At 35.9% G+C, this 22013-nt stretch overlaps 1 protein-coding gene across 1 annotated transcript in view; it reads right to left on the bottom strand.

Moving 5' to 3' along the window:
* The window catches only part of LOC121413439 (polypeptide N-acetylgalactosaminyltransferase 10-like), a 43634-nt gene extending 24327 nt beyond the window's left edge, over positions 1-19307 (bottom strand). The window contains exons 1-5 of the mRNA XM_041606262.1: positions 18691-19307; positions 13449-13557; positions 12929-13073; positions 10551-10717; positions 2430-2615 (exon numbers count right to left, since the gene is read on the bottom strand). Coding sequence (XP_041462196.1) covers positions 2430-2615; positions 10551-10717; positions 12929-13073; positions 13449-13557; positions 18691-18906 — 823 coding nt within the window. The 5' untranslated portion in view covers positions 18907-19307. The remainder of the gene's footprint in view (positions 1-2429; positions 2616-10550; positions 10718-12928; positions 13074-13448; positions 13558-18690) is intronic.
* Positions 19308-22013: the final 2706 nt, after the last annotated feature.

Raw genomic sequence — 22013 nt, 5'->3', positions numbered from 1 at the left:
CACAATGCTGAACATTCTCTACTCGTACGTCTGAGGCCTATTAATCTTTGTTTTTGAACATCATCTATTTCCGAATACTATATGGTTTGTAACATGTACGCATACAATTGTTTTGTATGAAGATCTGTTAGAAGAAAAAAGTTTGTGCACTGGTTGCTGGAGAGGACACAGTAAAGCACAATATTTTGCACAATATTAACATTAAAAAACATATGGGAAGGCGAATGTCCTTGTACAGACATACATGTATAGTTAGCATGGTACCAAATTGAAACTGAAATTCACAATCATGTACTATAAAAAGTACTTCAATGAGATGTTTATCAACAGTCATGTCAAAATGAAGTGTACATGTGCATCTGTGCATTTTCTTCAATAAAAGCACATGACATTCACAGACAGAGTAATAAATGAAAATTAAATAACATAAAACCACTCTGCAGGGCCAAAGGTGTGTATATTATGGAGTAAATATGGTTTCAGTGGTTGTTTTTAATTCAAATAAAGAAAATCCGCTTCTTGTTGCCTAAGTAACTGGGTGCTCACTGTACAAAGTCTATTGGACTTAAATGAAATCAGTATTCCACTGGCTAAAGAATTGGGAATTAATATTGTATCCAAACACAACACAGAATACAAAATATAAATAGTTTCTGACTGTTCCAATGGCTCCGATGACTGGGAATGGCAGCATTTTAACAATGTGGGACATGATTCAAATCTCACTATACAGTATTACAGCATCCATTGCCAGGGGGCTCAAAATGATGCAAAGTTGATGAATGTACCAACTATAAAAGTGCCAGCCCCCAATGTTTGATTGCTCCCAACGGGTAGAAATGTTTGTGTGCAGGAAACAGGAATCAAATTACTACTAAAACAATAGACATGCCCAGTTGTACACAAGACACAAATATGGAATATAATGACTGATTAATACTTGATTCCATTTCAAATTGGTATTTAATTTCCCCAGATACATGTACATGTAATTGGTTGTTAACTAGCCATCATGTCTCCTGAACATTGTATTTGGAGAGAATAATACCTGCCTCAATGCACCAACATTGCCATCAATTACTGAGGATTGCTAAATAATACCAGTAGGTGGTTTCAAACCGCCTCGATCACAAGAATCCCCGTTAAATTACGAGAACTTTTTTAGGCTAAAAATACCCATTAATTTATTCCTGCATTCACACCGCCCTGAAACATACCCTTCGGGATAAGTTCCTGAAGTTACGAGCATGCGCAGTATGGTCTGATAAACAGGCAAGGCACGAGATTCAAAATCACTAGCCCAGCAGCCACCCACAGCTCCCGCACCCAACGACACGCTGGGCTAAAAGTTCCCGTAATTTGCTTTCACATCGCCAAAATACCTGCGACCTTGGAAAAATCCCCGCGAAAGTTCTCGTAATTTCGCCAAGTACCTACTATTTAGCGGGTATTTTCTTTCGGGGAAATTACGCGTAGTTTGCTTTCACATTACCAAAATACCTGGTATTTTCTGATCGGGGTAAATTTCCCGATCAGAGAATACCTGGAACTGACGAACTTCGAGGCGGTCTGAAACCACCTATTGAGGTTTTCCGATTAAGACCAAATTGGTTGGATGGTCTCTTGTGAACCATCCAAACAACATTGGTTTCATACTCCTATTATAGCCATGAATATTTCAGACTGTACTACTGAAAATGTCTATCAAGGACCGTCTGCACCATCCCGAGTTTTCAAATTAGCGCGCTATTTCTGATCCGCCAAATTATCCCGATCTGAACAATCACGAGATTATTTGCAATGGAGACGCAATCGAGAAGTATAACATAGATTTCCGCCTGTATTCCTTTATGGAATATTAATAAAATTGACTTGCATTGAACTGAACTGATAAAGTCAAAATTTGGAAAGGACTCCCTAAATCTGCATCTCAAACCCAAACCCAATTTAACCCAATACTAGACCAACATATATTGCTTGTGTAAAAATGGGAATATCCTGGTTAAGGGTATGGCCGAGAAATTATTGAAATTCCTGTTTAGGGTATGCAAATCTACAGGTATGACATCTGCATAAAATCAATGTTTTGAGTGTCACAGAGGCTTGCCCTTGAATCTTCGTTTAGGGTGCCTTTCCAGGGCAATTTTTATGGATGCTGACCGCTATTATGCTTTTCACACTGCACTTTTTTCTTAACCCCGGGAAACTGGTGGGGCTAAGGGGGGGCGCCTTAGCCCCACCAATTTCCCCGCTCTGTATGGTAAAATCATAATATTCATGAGCTTTGGGATAGTCCGGGGTTAAGGAGTTAACCCCAGCTAAGCAGATAGTATGGGGTTAAAGATAGTCTGGAGTTAAGGATAGTATGGGGTTATTACAGAAATGCAATGTGAAAAGCATATATGTCTTTAAGGAATTTTAAGACTCACCTAACAATGGTGGTAGCCAGTTGTAGTTTGCCTCACAATGAGAATCAAGGAAGAGCACCACCTCTCCTGTAGCAGGCTTGGCACCTAGCAGTCTGGTCCTGATCAGACCTTGTCTCTTGTCTAAGCGGATGATCTTCACCTTAGGAAACCCTGACATGTAGTCATCCAGAGGTCCTTTTAAATAAGCTGCAAGAAAGGTTTAAAAAGAAAAGAAGTTCATGCAAGGTGTTGCTCTAAGAAGGATAAGTTTATCTGCTGATGGCCAGTCATCAAACAGTCTCCGAGTGAAATCTCTTGACCAATGGGTAAATGTTAAATAGAACTGTGCTTTTCTGAGGACCTTTCAAATGCATATGCTGTAGAAAGAGTCCCCTGACTGTATTAATACAGTGCCTTCCTGCACAATGTATGATCATTGTTGCCATTCTCCACCAAATTGTTACCAGTACAAAGAGCAACAAATGATACTGGAGCATCTGGACCATCTTGCCTGGTGAAATAATGTGTCATAGGACAAGTTCCTGGAGTATTTTGTTCACTTTTCCGGCAGAAAGTTTTACTAGCATGTTTCTTGACTGATATCATTGACAACCTAAATAAACAAATACTACCTTGGCAATTTTTGTTTCTTCCATTTACACATTATTTCTGACTACACTTGTATAAGTTGACTAAAGCCCCTTTTACACCTTCACGGATGCAACACGGATGCAACACGGATCTCAGTCCGTGATGATCCGGGGTGCCAAATTTGTATTTTCCTAGCATTCCCGGAGTGAGTACGGAGTTAACTGGTTATTAACACGGATATGTACGGAAAAGTACGGAGTCTACAAGGATAGGCAAGGTAGCAATAGGGATCCTGTTTGATATGCTCCCGGAGCCATACCCGGATGATCACGGATGTTACTGGGTCTTTACACGGACCTTACCACTTCTTGTCGCCGGCATCTTGCTAGAATGAAGTTTCGTCCATTTTTGCAGCATCTGGAGCATGCTCGTGCTTGGTTATAAATACGGACTATTGTTCATGTACGCAAACAATACAAACATTTGACCCCGGATAAAGCCGGTATCAACAAGGATCACCCGGTTCTTACAAGGAGCCTCCCAGATGAATTCGGCAGCTACACGGATGTACAAGGAGGCTACAAGGATGAACATGGATGATTATCAATCCGTGTACTCCGGGATGAAAAATTGAACATGTTCAATTTTTCTCCCGGACATGCCGGTACATCAAGGATGGCGCCGGATGAGTAGCCGGAGTGTACACGGTAGTCCCGGACTGTACACGGATGACCCCGGACTGACAATCCGGGATGATCCGTGTTGCTTCCGTGAAGGTGTAAAAGGGGCTTAAAAGTCATATTCACTCATGAAGCCACATTCATACAAAGAAACCCATGATGAGACCTTTGAGAGTTTCAGTTTAAGGGTAGCCCTAATAGACCCTACCTATAAAGGAAATTCAGAAAACTCAGAGAGGAAATTATTAATTTGATGCCCTGGCAGTACAGTAGCAGAGATACACAGAAAAAGAGATTGTCTGCAATTCCCTTGTCTACCATTGGATCTACCATCAATTGGAAATTCTCTGAAACATCAATTGATTTTAAAAGGTATCACAACTATCTATAGGCAACTACCCTACACTCTATAACTTACACATACAAGCATGGCAATCAGGATCTTTTAAGCTTTTGGTGATATGATTTGAGTTAATATCACACATTTTAGACTACAGCTACATTTACATGTATAAAGAGAACTATAGAATCTTAGGAGTTATACTAGACAAGCTCATGTATAGTGACTTTTCCCTACGATTGCAATTCATGCATGTTTTTTTTCAAGTGAAAAGCAGAATGGTACACTTCATTTTGCTACAATCAGACAAACTTTTGATAGATGATCTCAACAAAATAGTAATTAGCCATTTTTAGCATTGTTCTGGTGAAATGTTTATCATTGTGAACTTTCATATATTTTTTTTCAAGACATAAAGAAAATATGCAAAAAGGCTTAAAACAGATGATTTTCATTATATGCTCTACTATCCAAAGTACATGTGTGAACAAAACAGATATTAAAGACAGGGAAGTGGGAGTTCGGGCTGAACATTTGTGAGTAATCCCATACATGTACGTACATTACTATGTGGAGTGCCTCTATCAAAGCGACAGCAGCATAGAGTTAATTTCTTATCACTTCTGTAATTGCATATCTTAAGAGTATATAGGGCCGTCTGCACCAGCCCGAGTTTTCAAATTAGTGCGCTGATTCTGATTCGGCAAATTATCCCGATCTGAACAATGTCTAGATTAATGGAGACGCAATTATCGTGCTAATTCGTAGGATTAATCTCGAGATTGCAATCCCAAGTCAACTTGGGATTATTTGCAAAATAGAGTGCTATTTTGAGAATTATCCCGCTAATTCGCAGGTGCAGACGCATTTGGGATTATTCATTCACGGCGTCAAGACCATAATGCATCAATGCCTCGCTCGAGCAGGAATCACTCTTTTTTGCGATGGTGGAGACAGGCTTTCTTGAATCTCCAGATTAATCGCAAAGAGGGCTGATCGGGCTTAAATCTCAAGATTGAGCAAACTCAGGCTGATGCAGCACCACCTCATAGACCGTGCACTTAATCAACACTTCCTAATCACTTTCAATCTCATGAACAGAAGTTGTTTACCTTTATCAATTACACAAAATGATAATTAGTTTTAGTGGATGTAGTTCAAGAGATGTTTGAACTTCAGAGGAATGCATTTAGGAAGTAAAAGTACTACAAAGTGATTTAGGGAAATAGAAAGAAAAGAAAGAGGCAAAATTACCAGAAAAAATTGGTGAAGGTTTGAGGAAAATCCATTAAAAATCAAGAAAGTAATCATAATTTTAAGTTCATGATATGTGATATCATAAATGAGCAGCTGCCTCACATGTTATAAAACACATACATGTAAATATCAATGTTTAAACCTTTTTATATTTTAGTCACCATGAACCGTTAAACTTCAATGGTTCATGATGGCATAAATATTTAGGTGTTTCTTTCAGGAGTGGGGTTGCAATAATTATCTATTGATATATTGACTTTTACAATGACCATTTTCACTTTTTTGAGAAAATTACATTTTTACTATGCAATTTCATTGCTTTTTTACTATGTTCATGGGGAAGCAGACGTCACAAATTAAAACATTGAAATTCTATTTTTTTTTTCAAAAATCTTAAAAGGATTTTCCTCTGACCTTCTCAAATAATTTTTATTACTTTATTCCTATTTTTTTTCAATAATTTTTTTTTCAAGATGAATTTCCCCTTAAACAAAGTGGTATTCAACAATCAGAAAGAGGTAACAATACCCTGTACGCTGTACCCCGGACAATCTGAACATTGAAGATGGCATTAAATCAAATGGCTACAAGCCAGACTGGTGACAAAAAAAGAAAAAATGATTCAAAGAAATATCAACTATACAGACTACAAGAAACTTGATGTTGGCACTGTGAATCACCATTGCTGACATAATAGATTAATTAAAGGGGGGTTTTCTGGGCGGAAAATATATCTAAATAAACAGGGTGAAATTCAATGTCAGAGCGATTCAACAAATTCTGATAACAAATAATATTTTGTTGAAATAGGGCCATTTCACATGTGAATCTTGAATCATCATTGTATTGATGACTGCAATTCGTCTTTAAAATCCTCAGACCTTTCGCACGCTCACTCGAAAACTGTGATTTGAATTCCAATTCCCGAGCGAAGGCAGTATATGTCCTGGTGTATTGGTGACTTGTCAATCAAAGCACTGCATCGATACGATGAGTGCATGACAATTGTATTATCTACGGAAGTGCTTGAAAGGACACGTAAGCTCTGCCCCCAAAAGATGTTTGGGAGGTAAAGCCTTTCACACATAAAATTTGTACCGAGTGAAACTTTACTGGAACTCACCTCCGGAGTAGAATTTGAATTCGTGATTGTGATTAGTGTTCGTGATTCTAGTTTGGTTTCACATGCGCTAAAAAATCTGCAATTTTTTTCACTATATCAAAGGGTGGTAAGTTTCATGCATGCCAACATGAATATTCATTAGGTGGGTTAATGATGCCATGCCCCTGGTTTCCTTTTTGTAATATTACATGAAATCATAAAAATTTGATTTTTTTTTTCATCAGTCTGTGTGTATGAAATATCTCCTTAGTAACAAAATAATTTGCCACAATTATTATCCTATGCATTTAATTGTCGATCCAATTTGTTTAATTCTTGGCTGAAATTTTTTCATTGAATAATATAATTTCTGAAAATAAAAAAGAATAAGTGGGGATGTATATGACATCATCAGCTTGAATGTAGCATATTAATGAAGACATGCGAAGAACTACATTTTTTCACTGAAATAATGCAAGGCTTTTAACATGTTGTAACTTTGTTATTCCTTGTCTGTCTGAATATATGATGAAATTTTCGTGTTTTGTTTGTTGTGATTTTTCATCTGTTCATATCATATTATTTTCAGCCCGGGGAGCGTTTCATCAATATTTTCATCCGACAAGTTGTCAGATCTGACATCTTTCCATGATTTTGATTGGCTGAGAGGCACTGTTCCTATGGTAACTGTCGGATAAAATGGGACTTGTCGGATAAAACGTCTGACAAGTCCTTTCATGAAACGCCCCCCTGGAGTACCCCTTTAAACCTCTTTTCTAGTGGAAAGTAACCACAAACCATCATTTATCACAACTATCCTGTCATGTTCCCCTTTGTTCTGAAACCAAATTTTATTTACTTTAGATAAATAATGCTAGAGCTTATTTCTGTTCCTCCTGTCGTTATCCTTTTATTGTGATGATATCATTTGATTTAAACAAGGCTCTTTTCTTTTTATTTCCTGTCATGTTCTCATTTAGTTTCGTCATCAATATTTGATTTAATCTAGATAAACAATGCTCTTAATAATATTTCCTCTTTGTTTACTCACCCATAGCATGTACACAAACTTATTAAAGTTATCAAATGACTCATTAATCACCACATGCAAGCAAGTTTTGTTTTGTATGATGATGCTAAATGTATTTCCTGAAATTCAAGTTTGTATTCCTAACATGTCAGAGTGTCATTGTGTATCTGATACATGGTATCAATTTCACTTTCTGTGACAAACTCATAGCAAAAAAAAAATCCTGTTACTAATACAATAACTACAATCGTTAGAAATATACAATGAATGCAATGATACAAAATCAAAGTCTGAATATACACATTTTTATACACAATACCATATAGTGATTTATGACACTACTTAGTACGAATTATTATCTCATGATTAATAATACTTTGACCCACTTTACATATACCTTGAAATTCTACTTTGGGTAAAGATCATTTTCATAATTCATGCCAAATCCAAACCAAAAAACAAAAAAAAACATAGAAATAAAACCATTCTATGTGAAATTTTAAAAGGGATCATAAAAAATATCTGCCTATTATATGAAATTAATAAAGGTCATAATCTCAAATATTTATCACAGATATGTACGTGAAAACAAAATGGGCAATAGTGAAAACCCATATTCTAGATGTGTTTGAAAACATTTTCTTTGGATAGGCCTCTATGCTGGTACATATACAATTAATATTCCTGTGTGAAGCAACCTTAGTGGATTCAATAAGAAATTCTGGCTTTAGAATTTAGGGAGAGGTACACTATACACAAACTGATTGCACTGTAAATATGAGAGACAAATTCAAATTTGAACATCTGTGACATGGTAATAGCTGAAATTAAAAAATTGATTGATCTGAAACTTCAAAGCACTAAAAGAGGATGATCAAATCAAAAAGAGAAATACGAAATAATTAATAGGGGAATGTGAAAGGAAATAAAGGGGCAATTACAATGGAGAAAAGAAATTGGAGATTGGAAGAACAAATCATGCATAGAAATTATGATAAAGCAAGGGAAGAAAGTAGAATGGGAATATACCAATGAGAGATGCAACAGAAAGAAAGAGACACACAAAATTGAAGGCAACCCAACAAACAAAGAATATGAATACTCTGTGAGAAGGATATATCTAACTTTGTAATTTTGGTGAATCTTCATGAATTAAAGAGTGCATGATTAGTGATATTTATTTCTTTTGCACTAATTATTAAACAGACACTACAAATTGAACTACTTTCATTAAAAAAAATGTTGCAGACTGTTCATGATTACTGATATCTATAATATCTATAAGTACATGTACTACTGATGGGCAAAGGAAGTAAACTTGTTTGCACATCATTGAGTAATTTCTTTTTGTAAAAATAGTTTTTCTTATTGTACTCACTTCATACCAAATATATGCCCATCATATACACAAAGGAGTTGATCAGATTGTACTTGATAAAATAGCGATAGAAATTAGGTCCTTGCATATCAAAGATGGTATTGCAAAATGTAGGATACACTTTTGAAAGGGTCATGAGCGACACCTTTGAAAACGAACCAGCACTACTTCAGGGGCGGAGAACTCTTTGACACCTGATCCCAAAACACACATAATACAGACATCAAATTACTCTGTAAATCAATTAAATATTCCATCACCGTGACACACAATAATAATCATAGAATTTGCCATCTGCGTAGGACCGGTGCATAATTACAATATATATGAAATAACAGGCTTTTTATCTTCCATCATTTTGAAAGTTCTGCACACTTGCAATGCAACAGACTGTCCAGAGCTGAATAATTGATATTTTATAGGTTTCTGACCTACTTAACAAGCTCATCTCACATGTTTTATGCACACCCTCAGTGTTTGGCACTTACCAGTACATTGACATTGAAGTGACAATAGTGCAGCAGTGCACACAGGAATGAGGGGGGGGGTAAATTTGTCAGGCATATAGGCAATATAATTTTTTTGCAAAAGACCATTATTTATCGTCCCAATGGATATACAATTTGTACAATTGCTAGGTTTTTATATTGTGCAAAATGTTGTTGCATGTGAAGTAATCAATTAAGTAGAATTTTGAGAAAATAATTGTAAAAAATATGAGAAAAAAAATTCATACAAGCCATCAATCATGTTGGAGAGCGAACATAACTGTATTTTCAAGATATTTTTTATCCACAATAATCATGCTTATCCCTCTTTACAGATATCATTTTTTTCATGCCTATTCAAAATTAATAAACTAATGGAAATGGAGGATGTCTAATTTGGCAACCCCAAAAGCCATATTTTTATTTATAATGCTTAAAGACTGACAATGTACGTGTAATTCTTTACATCTACTGTCCCTTTAATAATATTCCTAAATGATCTTGACCTATCCCAGAGTGTCATGTTCCCGGGGCGAGCAAATCATTTATAATCTAATAATTGAGTTGTGTTGATGAATAGTGATACAGACAGGAGGGCAAAACAAATGAAGAATAACTTGGAAGTAAACAAAATGCCCACCCCCCCCCCCCCCCTTCTCACTTTTCTATAATTACCCTCATGAAATACCAGATTTAAAACTCATGTTTAAAGTTGACAAATAAGAAAAGTTACAAAGAATTCACCCAAAATGAAAATTAAATAAATAATAGAAATAATAATGAGAGATGTGTGTTCATCAAAATGGTGATCAAAATGTCTGTTGAGACTTGATCAAGAATGATTAGTTGTCTACATGTAGCATTAAGAGATGTAATAAAAGAATTGCAACAAGAGGAGACATTATAAAGAGGTGGAAAACAGTACTTCGTACACACAAAATAGGGAGAAGTTATGATTGGAGGATTAACAAAAAAAATCAACAGCAAATAAACTGACATTCTATTTTGCTGTAGGCCGGAAAGGACTTAGTTAATAACTTTTTAGTAATATTGTCAAATGATTAATGAAACCATTTTGGATATTACTTCCTTTACCATTTTATAAGAATTACGACAATTCCTCATTTTCAGGTTAAGATGGTAATAATAATATATGAAAGAATAAAAACCCTTTGGCTTGGCTTTACTTCATTCAAGAGCCGAAAATGACTGACCTTTTGTGCCGCATTGCATTTCTGGCATGGTTTAATGAGGGAAGAGCATCTACTAGGCTTACCTCTATCACTGTAATCATCCACCAAGATTATCTCATGAATGAGTTCTGGAGGGGAACGGTTGAAGACGCTGTGAACGGTTCGCTTCAGGGTGGAGAGGGCTTCATTATGGAACGGGATAATGACACTGACATTGGGCAGCTTGGCAAGATAGGTGATTTCCTTACATCTATTGAGATGAGAGGGGAAGAGAAAGAGAGAGATTAAGGGGGAGGTAAAGAGAGAGAGATGGAGTAAGAGCGAGAGACAGAAAGGGGGAGAAGGAAAGCGAAATAAGAGAAAATAAATACAACAGATAAACACATGTTTCATCTTCATAATTGTCCAGGAATTTGAAAAAATAAACCATAATTAAAAAATCCCCTTCATTTTCGCAGACTATTAAATAATCATATAATTTGTATTCTGAAACATGAATTTGTGCATGCTGTATACCCCTCCCAAAAGCTGTGATTTCATCTAGAAATATAACATGGTTAGTATATGGAGATGAGATGGTGAAAGTAATCTATTCAATAACTCCAAGTAACAATGGTCCCGGATATAGCCTTTATCTGAACGTCGGAAGGACAGAAGAGCAATTCTCGATTATGCACAATATGCTCCAATCTTTACGAGCTACACAACCAGACATTTATGGGACTATACAATATCTCTTCAATAGACAAGTGATACTCGATTCATTAATTTGATGGATGAATATATTTCATTGAGCGTTTCAACAAAGCTAGATGCTTTTAGATTTCATTTTGACATTTACATGACAGCAATGAACGTTTCTCTCTGTATAAAACAATTCTATCTATACATTTCTTAGTTTAGTGTTCACATAATCTTTTGTTCATCTCTGTGGCCTGCATGTGAACACATGAGAGTTGATATCAAAGAAACATGTACACTGTATTTATTTGAACAAGGCATCCCATTCTTCAAACACTAGTAATTCCATCAATGTATTACATACTACAAAACTGCATGACAAATAACATGATTGAAACAAACAATTCACTTCCTCTGTGCTATAAGAGAGATGAGATCCACCTACTTATTAATTGTCATAGCATAACATCTGATGACAGGGGTATAGGCAATACATACATACAGAATCATTGTTAATTAAACTTTATGTGAAAGGAGAAAAAAATCATAAGAGAAAAGAGACAGTTTGAAAGAAATTTGACAGGGGATGAGAAATTATGTTTTAAAAGTGAATAGTCTCAAATTGGTATATTGGTGAGCATATTGATATACATGTAGGTCCTAAAAAGAAGAAAATAGCATTCTGAGTGGGGTTTTTTTTTAAGGTCAAGTCCACCCAAGAAAATTGTGGATTTGAATCGATAGAGAAAAACCAAACAAGCATACATTGAAAATTTAATCGAATTCGGATGTACAATAAGGAAGCTATGATATTTTAAGGTTTCACTTAATTTTCATAAAACAGTTATATGCACACCTCAGTGATATGCAAATGAGAGAATCGATGATGTTCCTCACTCACTATTTCTTTTTGTGTTTTATTATTCTAAATACACAATATTTCAAATTTTACAGATACGACAACTTGAATTAACCATAAACTTTTAAAATGGAAATTCCAAACGTTCAGGGAGAAATAAAATTTCGGTTTACATGACAATGAGGAGAAAATTTGAATTTTTAATATTTCATACTAAAATAGAAAAGAAATAGTGAGTGGGTGATGTCATCAGTCTGCTTATTTGCATACTGACCAAGATGTGCATATACATGTACATGTAACTGTTTTGTGAAATTAAGCGAAACTTTAAAATATCATAACTTTCTTATTTTACTTGTGATTTTGATGACATTTTCAGGGTAATTCTCATTGGATTTTTCTCCTTTTATTCAAATCAACTTTTTATTGGGGTGGACTTGTCCTTTAAATTTCATTCATTTTATGTACTTAAGAAAGTGGAGAAGTAGTGTAGTCTAAACCCTACATCCCACTATCATGTATGAAACCATTTTGAAACCTTCTTTCTAGCTTTGTACTTTCTTGTATGTCCAGTTCTGTTCAAACTATCATCTACATGTACATGAATCTGATTTAGTCTGCTGTGCAAACCCTTCACTTTAATCGAGGGTCTGAATGTGCTATAGTCTTTGCGTGGAGACACACTTGCTGACCAAAGTTGTAATCAGGGTCTGTGCCTGCAGACTAAATCTGATTCACCATTTTGTAGCAACTTTACCATTTTGGTTGGACTCCCCTTCACTATTACAGGATACAACTGTTACACTCATCATTATCAACAATACATTTTAATAACTTCTATCATTTAAGTTGATAACACTAAAAATACAACATTGGCAATATATTTTCTGAAAGAGATGTCCACAATATTAATTTACAAACCTTTGGTTTCTGATGTCTGGTAGCGCTCTGTCAAGAGAGATCATATCACTGACCCTTTCATTGAAACCATTAGCACTTGTGTCTTTCTTCTCGGTTTTCTTCATCTCTGGAGTCAATTTTACTGCCACACCCCTTTCACCAGGACCTAGATGGGTGATCAATGAAACAATTTCTGAAAGTTAAATCAATCAACCTGTCTAACGAAACATTTCTGATGATTGTCAATTTTGTAAAGGAAATGCAGTGAAATTGCAATGCAGTATAACCTGTCTCTAAAGGCAAAGGGAGACAAGAAACTTTTCTCTTGGGGCAAGTGGTCTTCATGGATAGGTTTCTGTAATGCATGCTTCAATGGGGATATCATTTTCAGGGAAATACTGACTGTACAGTGTGCAGCCCTAATGAACTCATTTTCCAACCATTGGTAGACAGTATAATGTAGCTACATGTATAATGTACAGTGGTTGCTATGGCAAGAGCTGACTAATTAATTTAAATGAGGACATCCTTTATAACATACCTGTTCTAAGCTTGTCATTTTCCATTGCTCTGGAATCATGCCAGTCTTTTCTTTTAAGCTCATGTTCACCAGCAGCGAAGTTTACTGGGTCATTCACTGCCTCTTTGTTCTACATAAAGAAAAGGATTTTTGAAAAAGAGAGCTCTGTCTATAAAACAATAAGTGATATATTTCAACCTCACTAGAACAAAAGAAAAGAAAAAATATTTGATTTAAGTTGAGCTTATACTGTTAGTACATGCATATGTGACATGATCAGACACCATCAGCAATTGCAAATAAACATTCTTTCATGAACTATTTTGCTGGTTTAATTTTACTCTATTTATTCAACTCAAGTATTCACCAAGTATTTCTGGTGGTTCTGGCCTTCACAAATACACCCCACAATTTTCTTGCTGTAACCAACATCCCCTCCACAAACATTCAGTACTGAGTAATAGTGCATGTACTTCCAATTCCCTGGTTGTACATGGGATTAATCCCAATATGTGGTATACATGTACATGTACATACATCTTGTGAAATCTCATACCACCCTTTACCATCAGACACTATTGCTCTTGATCAAGAGAGACATATTCTTTGACACCGTTCCCATTACACATTCTAAAACTGGTTTACTGGAAACCGGCTCACGAAACCAGTTTGTAAGATCGCTTTGCCAGCGTTCCCATTTGATCACCCGAAAGTGGTTTTTAAAACCACTTCACGTAAAGTGGTCTTGCTGCTACAGGAACACACTCAGTGGGGTGACAAGTTTCATATGAAATTTGAAACCACAGCGTAGGCATTCCACATACAGTGTGTGGAGTAGCACGCTCGAAATGTGCAAAGATCGCTTCCCGAAGAACGGTCGTGTCCTAACGCTAAAACCAGTTTAACCAGGCAAAGCGATCTTCAAAACTACGCCACAAGGTGGTTTTCTGAACCCGTTTGGAAGATCGCTTCCAAGATTGCTTCGACCGTTCTCATTAAACCAGTTTCCACGATTAAAACTAGTAATACAGTATACAGTGTCATGACGTGTACATGTAGCACTGTGAAGTGTTCAGAGTTACAGCAAAAAAAAAATTCACTTGCATAAACTAAAACAAATCTGTTTCTGAATGGGCCTATTCCTTTTAATAAATTCAATACCGTACATCTTTCTTGAATCTCATGAATTTATTTCGCCAAATTAAATAGAATACAGTATACGGTAGGCATGGCAATATTATTGATTTTGTGCAGGCTAGTTAAAGCCTACAGAACTGTCTTTCAGAAAATGTCAATGACACATTATCATGGGTGAAAGAAATGTTACAACACAACATCAACAAACCCCATGAAATCATCACTGTCACCAAACAATCTCTTTCTACCTACGGCCTGTTTCATAAAGATTTGCAACTGTTGTAACTTTGCCATGATGGCAACTACCATAGTTAGTAACCATGACCATGATGACTTTGATTGGCTGCTGAGTCCTGTTGCCATGGTAGTTGCCATAATGGCAAAGTTACGACAGTTGTAAAAAAAAAAAACTGTTATGAAACGGGGGGGGGGGGGTGCCCTGGAAATAATTTACTACCCCCCTTCCTCCATGTCTCCACTCGCACACATACATGTATGTCATGTGCGTCTCCCATTAACCAGCTAACAGACATTGATCTACAATGTCTAGATATTATATTACCCTTACTAATCCAGTAACTCCGTCTTGGATTAGGATGTAATCTTTCCTTACAGGATATCTAATCTTGTGTTCATACAATCATGACTTTACCCATTTACAATGAATAAAGTGAGTATGTGCTCGAATAGTGATGTTTGATTCAAAATCAGCACTTTCAAGCAGATGTTTTCAGACTTTCCAGGGGAATCTGCCAGAATCTGCTTACCCGGATATCTCAGATATTGTTCCATGTATGTTCACTATCTACCTCTCTGAAATATACATGAATCTGAAAAAATCTTGATCTTTTTTTAAAAAGGTGATGAATGTTTACATGTACATGTATGATGAAACTGCACAAGTTACTTGTACATGTACATGCAGGCTTTTTACTACATTTATTTATTGCCATCTTTTTCAAAATTCTAGGCAATCTGAGGTTAGCAAATGCTAAAGATAATTCATTAAGCCTACAAGAAGAATATACATGTCTTTGAATCTATTATTGCACTGCAAACTTGTGCATTTATTTTGATGAACATGAAAACACAATGGGAAAAAACATTGACTTAATTTCTTAAATTTAAGGTTTTCCCCCTAAGCCTAATAAAAATACAAATTTGCCTGAGACATAGGCCAATAAGAAAACTAATTATATTAGATTGTTTGGAAAAAAGAGAGTGACCAAATTTTAATAAATTGTCATTGTTTTATGAGGAATGAATTTTGATAGTTGAAAGAGAGCAATGAAACGTTAAAGGTGATCTTCAAACCTGTACCAAGTAAAAATTATACAGGACCATGTACACAAGTGTACAGTATATGGACAGATGTGTTTACACTTGTATGACCACAAAGCATGTAAACAAGGGCCAATTCATAATATTACATGTACATGTAGATTGTTATGTACTAAAGTAAATCATATACTGTATGCACGCCAGCCAATTGCTACTAAAAGAATATAAGTAAGGCACTGAGGTGGCTTGGCCTGGGTAAGTATTACCATTTTCAAAGGAAAAGAGAAGTCCACATGTACATGTATGCAATGCCATTACCACATTCAATAACTGTAATCTGAAGACTAAAAGATTGACTGCAAATGAAAAAAAAAATGTTTTTAAACAAATGTCTTTGGCTCTTTATCCAGAATAGAGTTGTCTTTCAATTTATACACCCAGGCTTGTATACACTCCATAATAAAGTATAATACCGGTATACATGTAAAAATATTGAAGATGGCCTTTAAACTTTGTTGTCCTTTCTTTATAAAGCAAGAGAACATCTGCTCAATTTGTCTCTCACACAGGTAGCTAGCTGTCTCGTGTACATACATGTAATCATTGGTAATCAAAACACATGTTGCACATTACATACAGTATTTGCACATCCGTCTGCTTTGCCTTCAGCCCTTTTTGGCAACAGTTCCACATTTAGTGATTCGGATTCACAACATCTCTTTTAATTTATATCCCATTCATTGCATTGAAAATATGAAGAAAAATTACTGATTTCTCAATCTGCTATTCATAAGTACAAGTAAGGCTTCAACAAAGAACATACATTGTACATGTAAGTACTGACCCCCCCAAAAAAAAAAAAAATTTTCAAACAGTATGCCAGCTTCAGTGAAGAGCATTAATTTTCCAAATACAACCTGTATACGTACATTTTTTCATACAATGCAAATAACCATGCCAGGCATACTGCAGCATGACTGATGAAATATACCAGATATAAAATATTTCCTAAATAAATTCTCAAGTCAAACTACAGTGTGAGGATTATTGTGTACAAGAGACTGATAAAAACATATTTTTCATTGCAATTTTCTGACCATACAGCACCATATAAAACCATTCTAATATGAGTAAACGGCATAAACCTCCCATCTCCTCAGTGTGAAAAAAATCCTGAATATAGATTCGACTGTTTCCACATGTGCATTAAATGCTTTTATGCTTCAATCAAGAACACCACTGATAAAGCATTGAAAGGCCTATCATCTAGAATAACTGTTTCTACATCCAATGACATCACACTGTATATTGATTCAGCATTCTGGTTGTACATGTAAGAGAAAAGCTTCCAATGTTTTAAACAGTCCTACATTTAAAAAAAAAGGCTACACAGAGGAAATTTTTGTGAATCAGTTAAAATCTGGATGAAACTGCAATGTGATATCAGGAAAATCATTCCCTGGTTCTGTGGCTTGAAAATGAGTTGATAAAGCCTGGTCTCAAGCTTTTTATAGCCAAAGAGAAGGCATGCATCCTTTTTTAAGGATTCAAACATTCCATGAAATCTTAACCCTCTTTCTTTACTTTGTGAATTTGAGCCAAAAAAATAGCTCTCTGGAACACATTCAACATGGAAAAATGTTGTCTCCAACCTATTAAAGGGGAAGTTCACCCTGATAAAAACTTTGTTGTAAAAATAGCAGAAAAAATAGTAAAAATTATTGGTGAAGGTTTGAGGAAAATCTGTTAAAGAATAAGAAAGTTATTAGAGTTCAAAGTTTTGGATTTGTGACGTCATAAACGAGCAGCTGCCCCATGTGTTATGTAATATAAAATGCATGAATTTCAAATTTTTTACGGTTCCTGATGACTTAATTATGTTTTATATTTATGATCGGGTGTGATATGATTTGTCTATTGATATACAAAAGGTACAGTGAAAACCATTTTGAATTTTCTGAGAAAATGACATTTCATTGATTTTTTACCATTCGCTATGTAGGAATGCTGCTCGCATATGACGTCACAAATCAAATAATTGAAATTCTAATAACTTTTTAATTATTTGATGAATTTTTCTCAAACTTTCGTCAATATTTTTTATTATTTTTTCTGCCATTTTTACAATAATCTTTTTGTCAGGGTGAACTTCCCCTTTAAAGACCGGACACTGTGTGCACACTATAGCAGAATGTACATGTAGGCTACAGTGCGTACATGTACATAAGAAATCAGTTACATGTACCTGGGTACAGGCATGCATAAAGCAATTTCTTATTGATCACTAAGTACACAAAACTGTCATAAAACTGAAGTCACACTAACCTTAAGCTCGTATTAAATAAATTTGCACTATATTAAACTGCATTTCATCGCATGGCTAGCAGAAAGGCATTAGCATTATTTTTTACCGAAAAATCATTTTGGGGTCTTTAGTGCTGTATGTAGTTCTGATAGCACTTCCATTTGGTATTCAATTGTATTGTAATTTGTAATTGCCTACAATAACGTAATAATGACCTACATGTAATAATGCATTGTGAAAGGACACAAGCATTCCCTGTCACACCATTTAATACTAAAAAACTACTTTCCAAGGCTTGGGCAAGTTAATGCCCATCTGCCAGCAGCGCAAGGATTTATTCACTCGAGGCAATCTTACAAACTGGTAATAAGAAATTAAGGAATTATGAGGAGATGGGCAAAAATTACATAGATGTATTGCAGTTCAAAGACTGTCTATGACCAACAAGAGAAAAAAAATTGGTTCAATTGTCTAAGTTTTTTTTTTATTTGCTTACTGTCCAAGTATGGTTTAATAAGTAGAAAAAACTACAATACTTACTTTTTCAAAATGTCTTTCTTCCTTCCAATGATTATTTTGGTCCCCAGGAGCATTGAATTTTAGATGTGAGTCACGATCATCTACTCGTGGAAAGTTTTGTCCCTTATCACTAATTGCTGGCTTTGAGCTTAAGAAAGCATACATCAACACGCACACAACTATAAATACAATTAGAAAACGGAGAGTCCGTCGTGTTCGAATCCTAAATATGTTCATGATGAAATTCAATTTCACTCCAATGGGTAGAATTGGGAACTTTCCGAGCTTATAATTGTGAAATCTGGAGTGTTATCACAGAAACATGGCTCAGAAATTCTTAAGATGTCTTGGATGAAATCTGTCCAATATCATAATCAGCAAGGCAAGTTTGCAAAATCAAAACACAATGGATACAGCACTTTATCCTTGATTTACTGATAAATAATTCTAAGCCATCTGAACAGCAAATGATTTCATAACAATACTAGTACACTGTTTTGACATCCCTTTGTCTCCTTTGCTCTTCATGACACCAATGTTGTTGTTTCCATGAAAATGAAATGTTCCTCCATTCAATCCTGCATCTTTCCAGACAAAGTATTATTAATTTGAATCATCTTCATCTAAAATAAAAGAACATGAAAGAAGAGTTTTTTTAGTCAAAGAACTTTGATCACTTAAATTTGATCATCAATGATAAAGTTTTATTTCTTGTATGAAAATCACCAAAAGAAAAAGGTTACTGTCATGTATGAACTTTCTTTATACCTTTATACCTTTATACCGCATCTACTGGAAAAATACAGTTGTGTCTGCAGTCAAGTTTCCAGGTCTATCTTGTACTGTACTTTGTCTTCCTAGCTTGGATAAATCACTATCTGTGCTATTTGTCCTTTGCTGTGCCAATGCAGTGACTAGTACTAATCCCATGCATGAGCATAATGCCATGCAGACCAAAACTTGTCTAGTTTTGTTTTGAAGTTATTGACTGTTCTATTAAGATATATTGTCATTTGTTAAAATATAAATGGAAAAACCATCAGCAACTTTAAATAGTGTAAGAAAACCTTAACTTCTCAACAAGCAAAAGGAAATATCAAGCGATGTCTTTAAAAAAAAAAGAAAATATGATACCAATCGAGTTTAAAAGCACTTCAACTTTGATAGCAAATTCCATCTGATAAAAAAAACATTGGTTTTGTCTCTGCCTTTCATCTGAAATAATGCACACTTTCAGGTTTGGCCTTAACACTCACTTGATAATCACATGATCAACATAGAATTTTCATATTGTGATAATGACAAATCTCTTTTGAATCAGATCGAGTCTTGAATATTTTGGACCAAAACAGTTAATAAGCCTTTAAAGATAAATGAAAGTAGTTGCAGTAAACACTGATTACACAAGAAAGTGTGTGAAACCAAGCTTAATTGTCACTATATCATTAAGGATCTAGATCTGGTACAGTTACATAAAACTGAACTTTGTGAAATCTTGAAATCTATGCTGAAAAATGTTCACACTGAAGATAACCAACACAGATAAGCGCATGTGGGACAGTGTATTATTATTGCTTTGAATGTTGGCCAGACGCTTGAGCCTTGACCCGAATCCTGTGCTCATTTGCTTATTTCTCAGCAATTACACAATTTCTTCCAGAATCCTTTGGCACATATTTTTCATTTATACAAACAGACACTTGTCTTTGGACTTTGGTGGTCACTTCATTGGCAGAGATGCCAAGTTCAAAGACCAGCTATGCGTGAGATTTTCTGTGAATCTGAGTGAGATCACAGACATTGTGTACAATGTATATGGGGATAGGCTGTGATAGTTGCGTGAGACAGAGTTTTGAGGGGATGAACAAGAGTCCAAAATGCTTGAGTCTCACGCATAATGCGTGAGACTTGGTAGCTCTGCATTGGATTCTGTACAAACTCATTTTGAATTTGAGCTCCTTGGTGTTAGTTACACAACTGGACATGCTGGAATTTAATCATTATTTTTTAATTTTAGGCATATAATCTGAAAGTGAAATCCAACTATCCAAGACAAGAAAAAATATGATGTACACACACACAAACTGAGGAAAAATAAAACACCTTTTCTAGTCAAATGAGACATACCCTGATTGTAACATCGCAATTCACAGAATCGTGATAACCCCAATAAATTTATGTGAGCATAAATGATAAAATTGCATGCACCGGTAATTAGTTGTTATTACCGAACGGTACCAGGAAATTGAACTTGGTATTTTTACACTAACACTGACTAAGAAATGAAATAGTGCAACTGTGATCCATTACCTTCGATATCTTTTATCTGCTAGTATCAGGCCCAGTTCAAACATTCGCAAATTCCTTCCTCAACTTAAGGGCTCCAAGTTAAATTTACAGAAGCACCGAGCTCGTGACGGCGTCCGCAACAGCATCTGCATGAATACCGGTATGCTTAATCCTCGCGATGCCCCCTTGCTTGCATTGCGCTCGCTCTCTCCGGCCCGTTCCCGCAGCGACACTCGTCTAATGCAATGCAGCTGCTGCAGCAGCCCGAGGAATCTCTCACTAGTGTTTCATAACCGGTGCGGAGAAAGTGGTGGTGACTTTGGTATGGGGGGGGGGGGTACGCGTACGTCTGAAGTAGAGGAGAGGAGGATGTGGGAGGAGTATTGATGCCGGGGTATAAAGATGGAATGCAGCAAATATTTTCGTTGTTAAAATCACAAAACTATAGGGTCCATGGTAATTAGAGCATACAATCTCTATATAGTGTTGAAACCACGTACTCCACTAAATCCGCACCTGCCCCATAATCTATATGCAAGCAAAGGGTAGGATTTGGTCGGGGAGGGGTGGGGGGGGGGCTCAGCCGTTGCGGCATTCTGCTTTCAGCCATTTTTTCAGTATTTCTGACAGGGGCGGCAGAACGGGGGGGGGGGTGCAAGGAGGGGGCACTTGCCCCCCCCCCCAGAAAAAAAATCCCAGTAGGAAAAAATGCCATTGTACAAAATGGAAAATGCTTTTTCCCATGCGCGTAGCCAGGGGGGGCGGTGGGGGCGGTCGCCCCCCAAAACGTCCCCAAAAAAGAAAAAAAAAAGAAGGAAAAAAGAGAGGAGAAAAGGGAAGGGAGGAAAGGGAAGAAAGGAAGGTAGCTTTGTGTTGTTTATTTCTTTTTATTCTTTATTTTTTTCTCAAAAGAGAAACTCCTTCACTCTTCTTGCTCTAAATTTATAAATGAATTTTGCTTCCGCGCTGCGCGCGGTTAGATGACAATATTGAAGTTCTCCATTGTTTCCCCCACCTTTTCTCTAACCCTGTTTTTCCACCTCAGCTATGTGCTT

This window comes from Lytechinus variegatus, chromosome 1 (assembly GCF_018143015.1).
Source record: "Lytechinus variegatus isolate NC3 chromosome 1, Lvar_3.0, whole genome shotgun sequence".
Lineage (NCBI taxonomy): Eukaryota > Metazoa > Echinodermata > Echinoidea > Temnopleuroida > Toxopneustidae > Lytechinus > Lytechinus variegatus.
The sequence above is the reverse complement of the archived record's forward strand: the minus strand, read 5'-3'. Positions and strand labels throughout refer to the sequence as shown.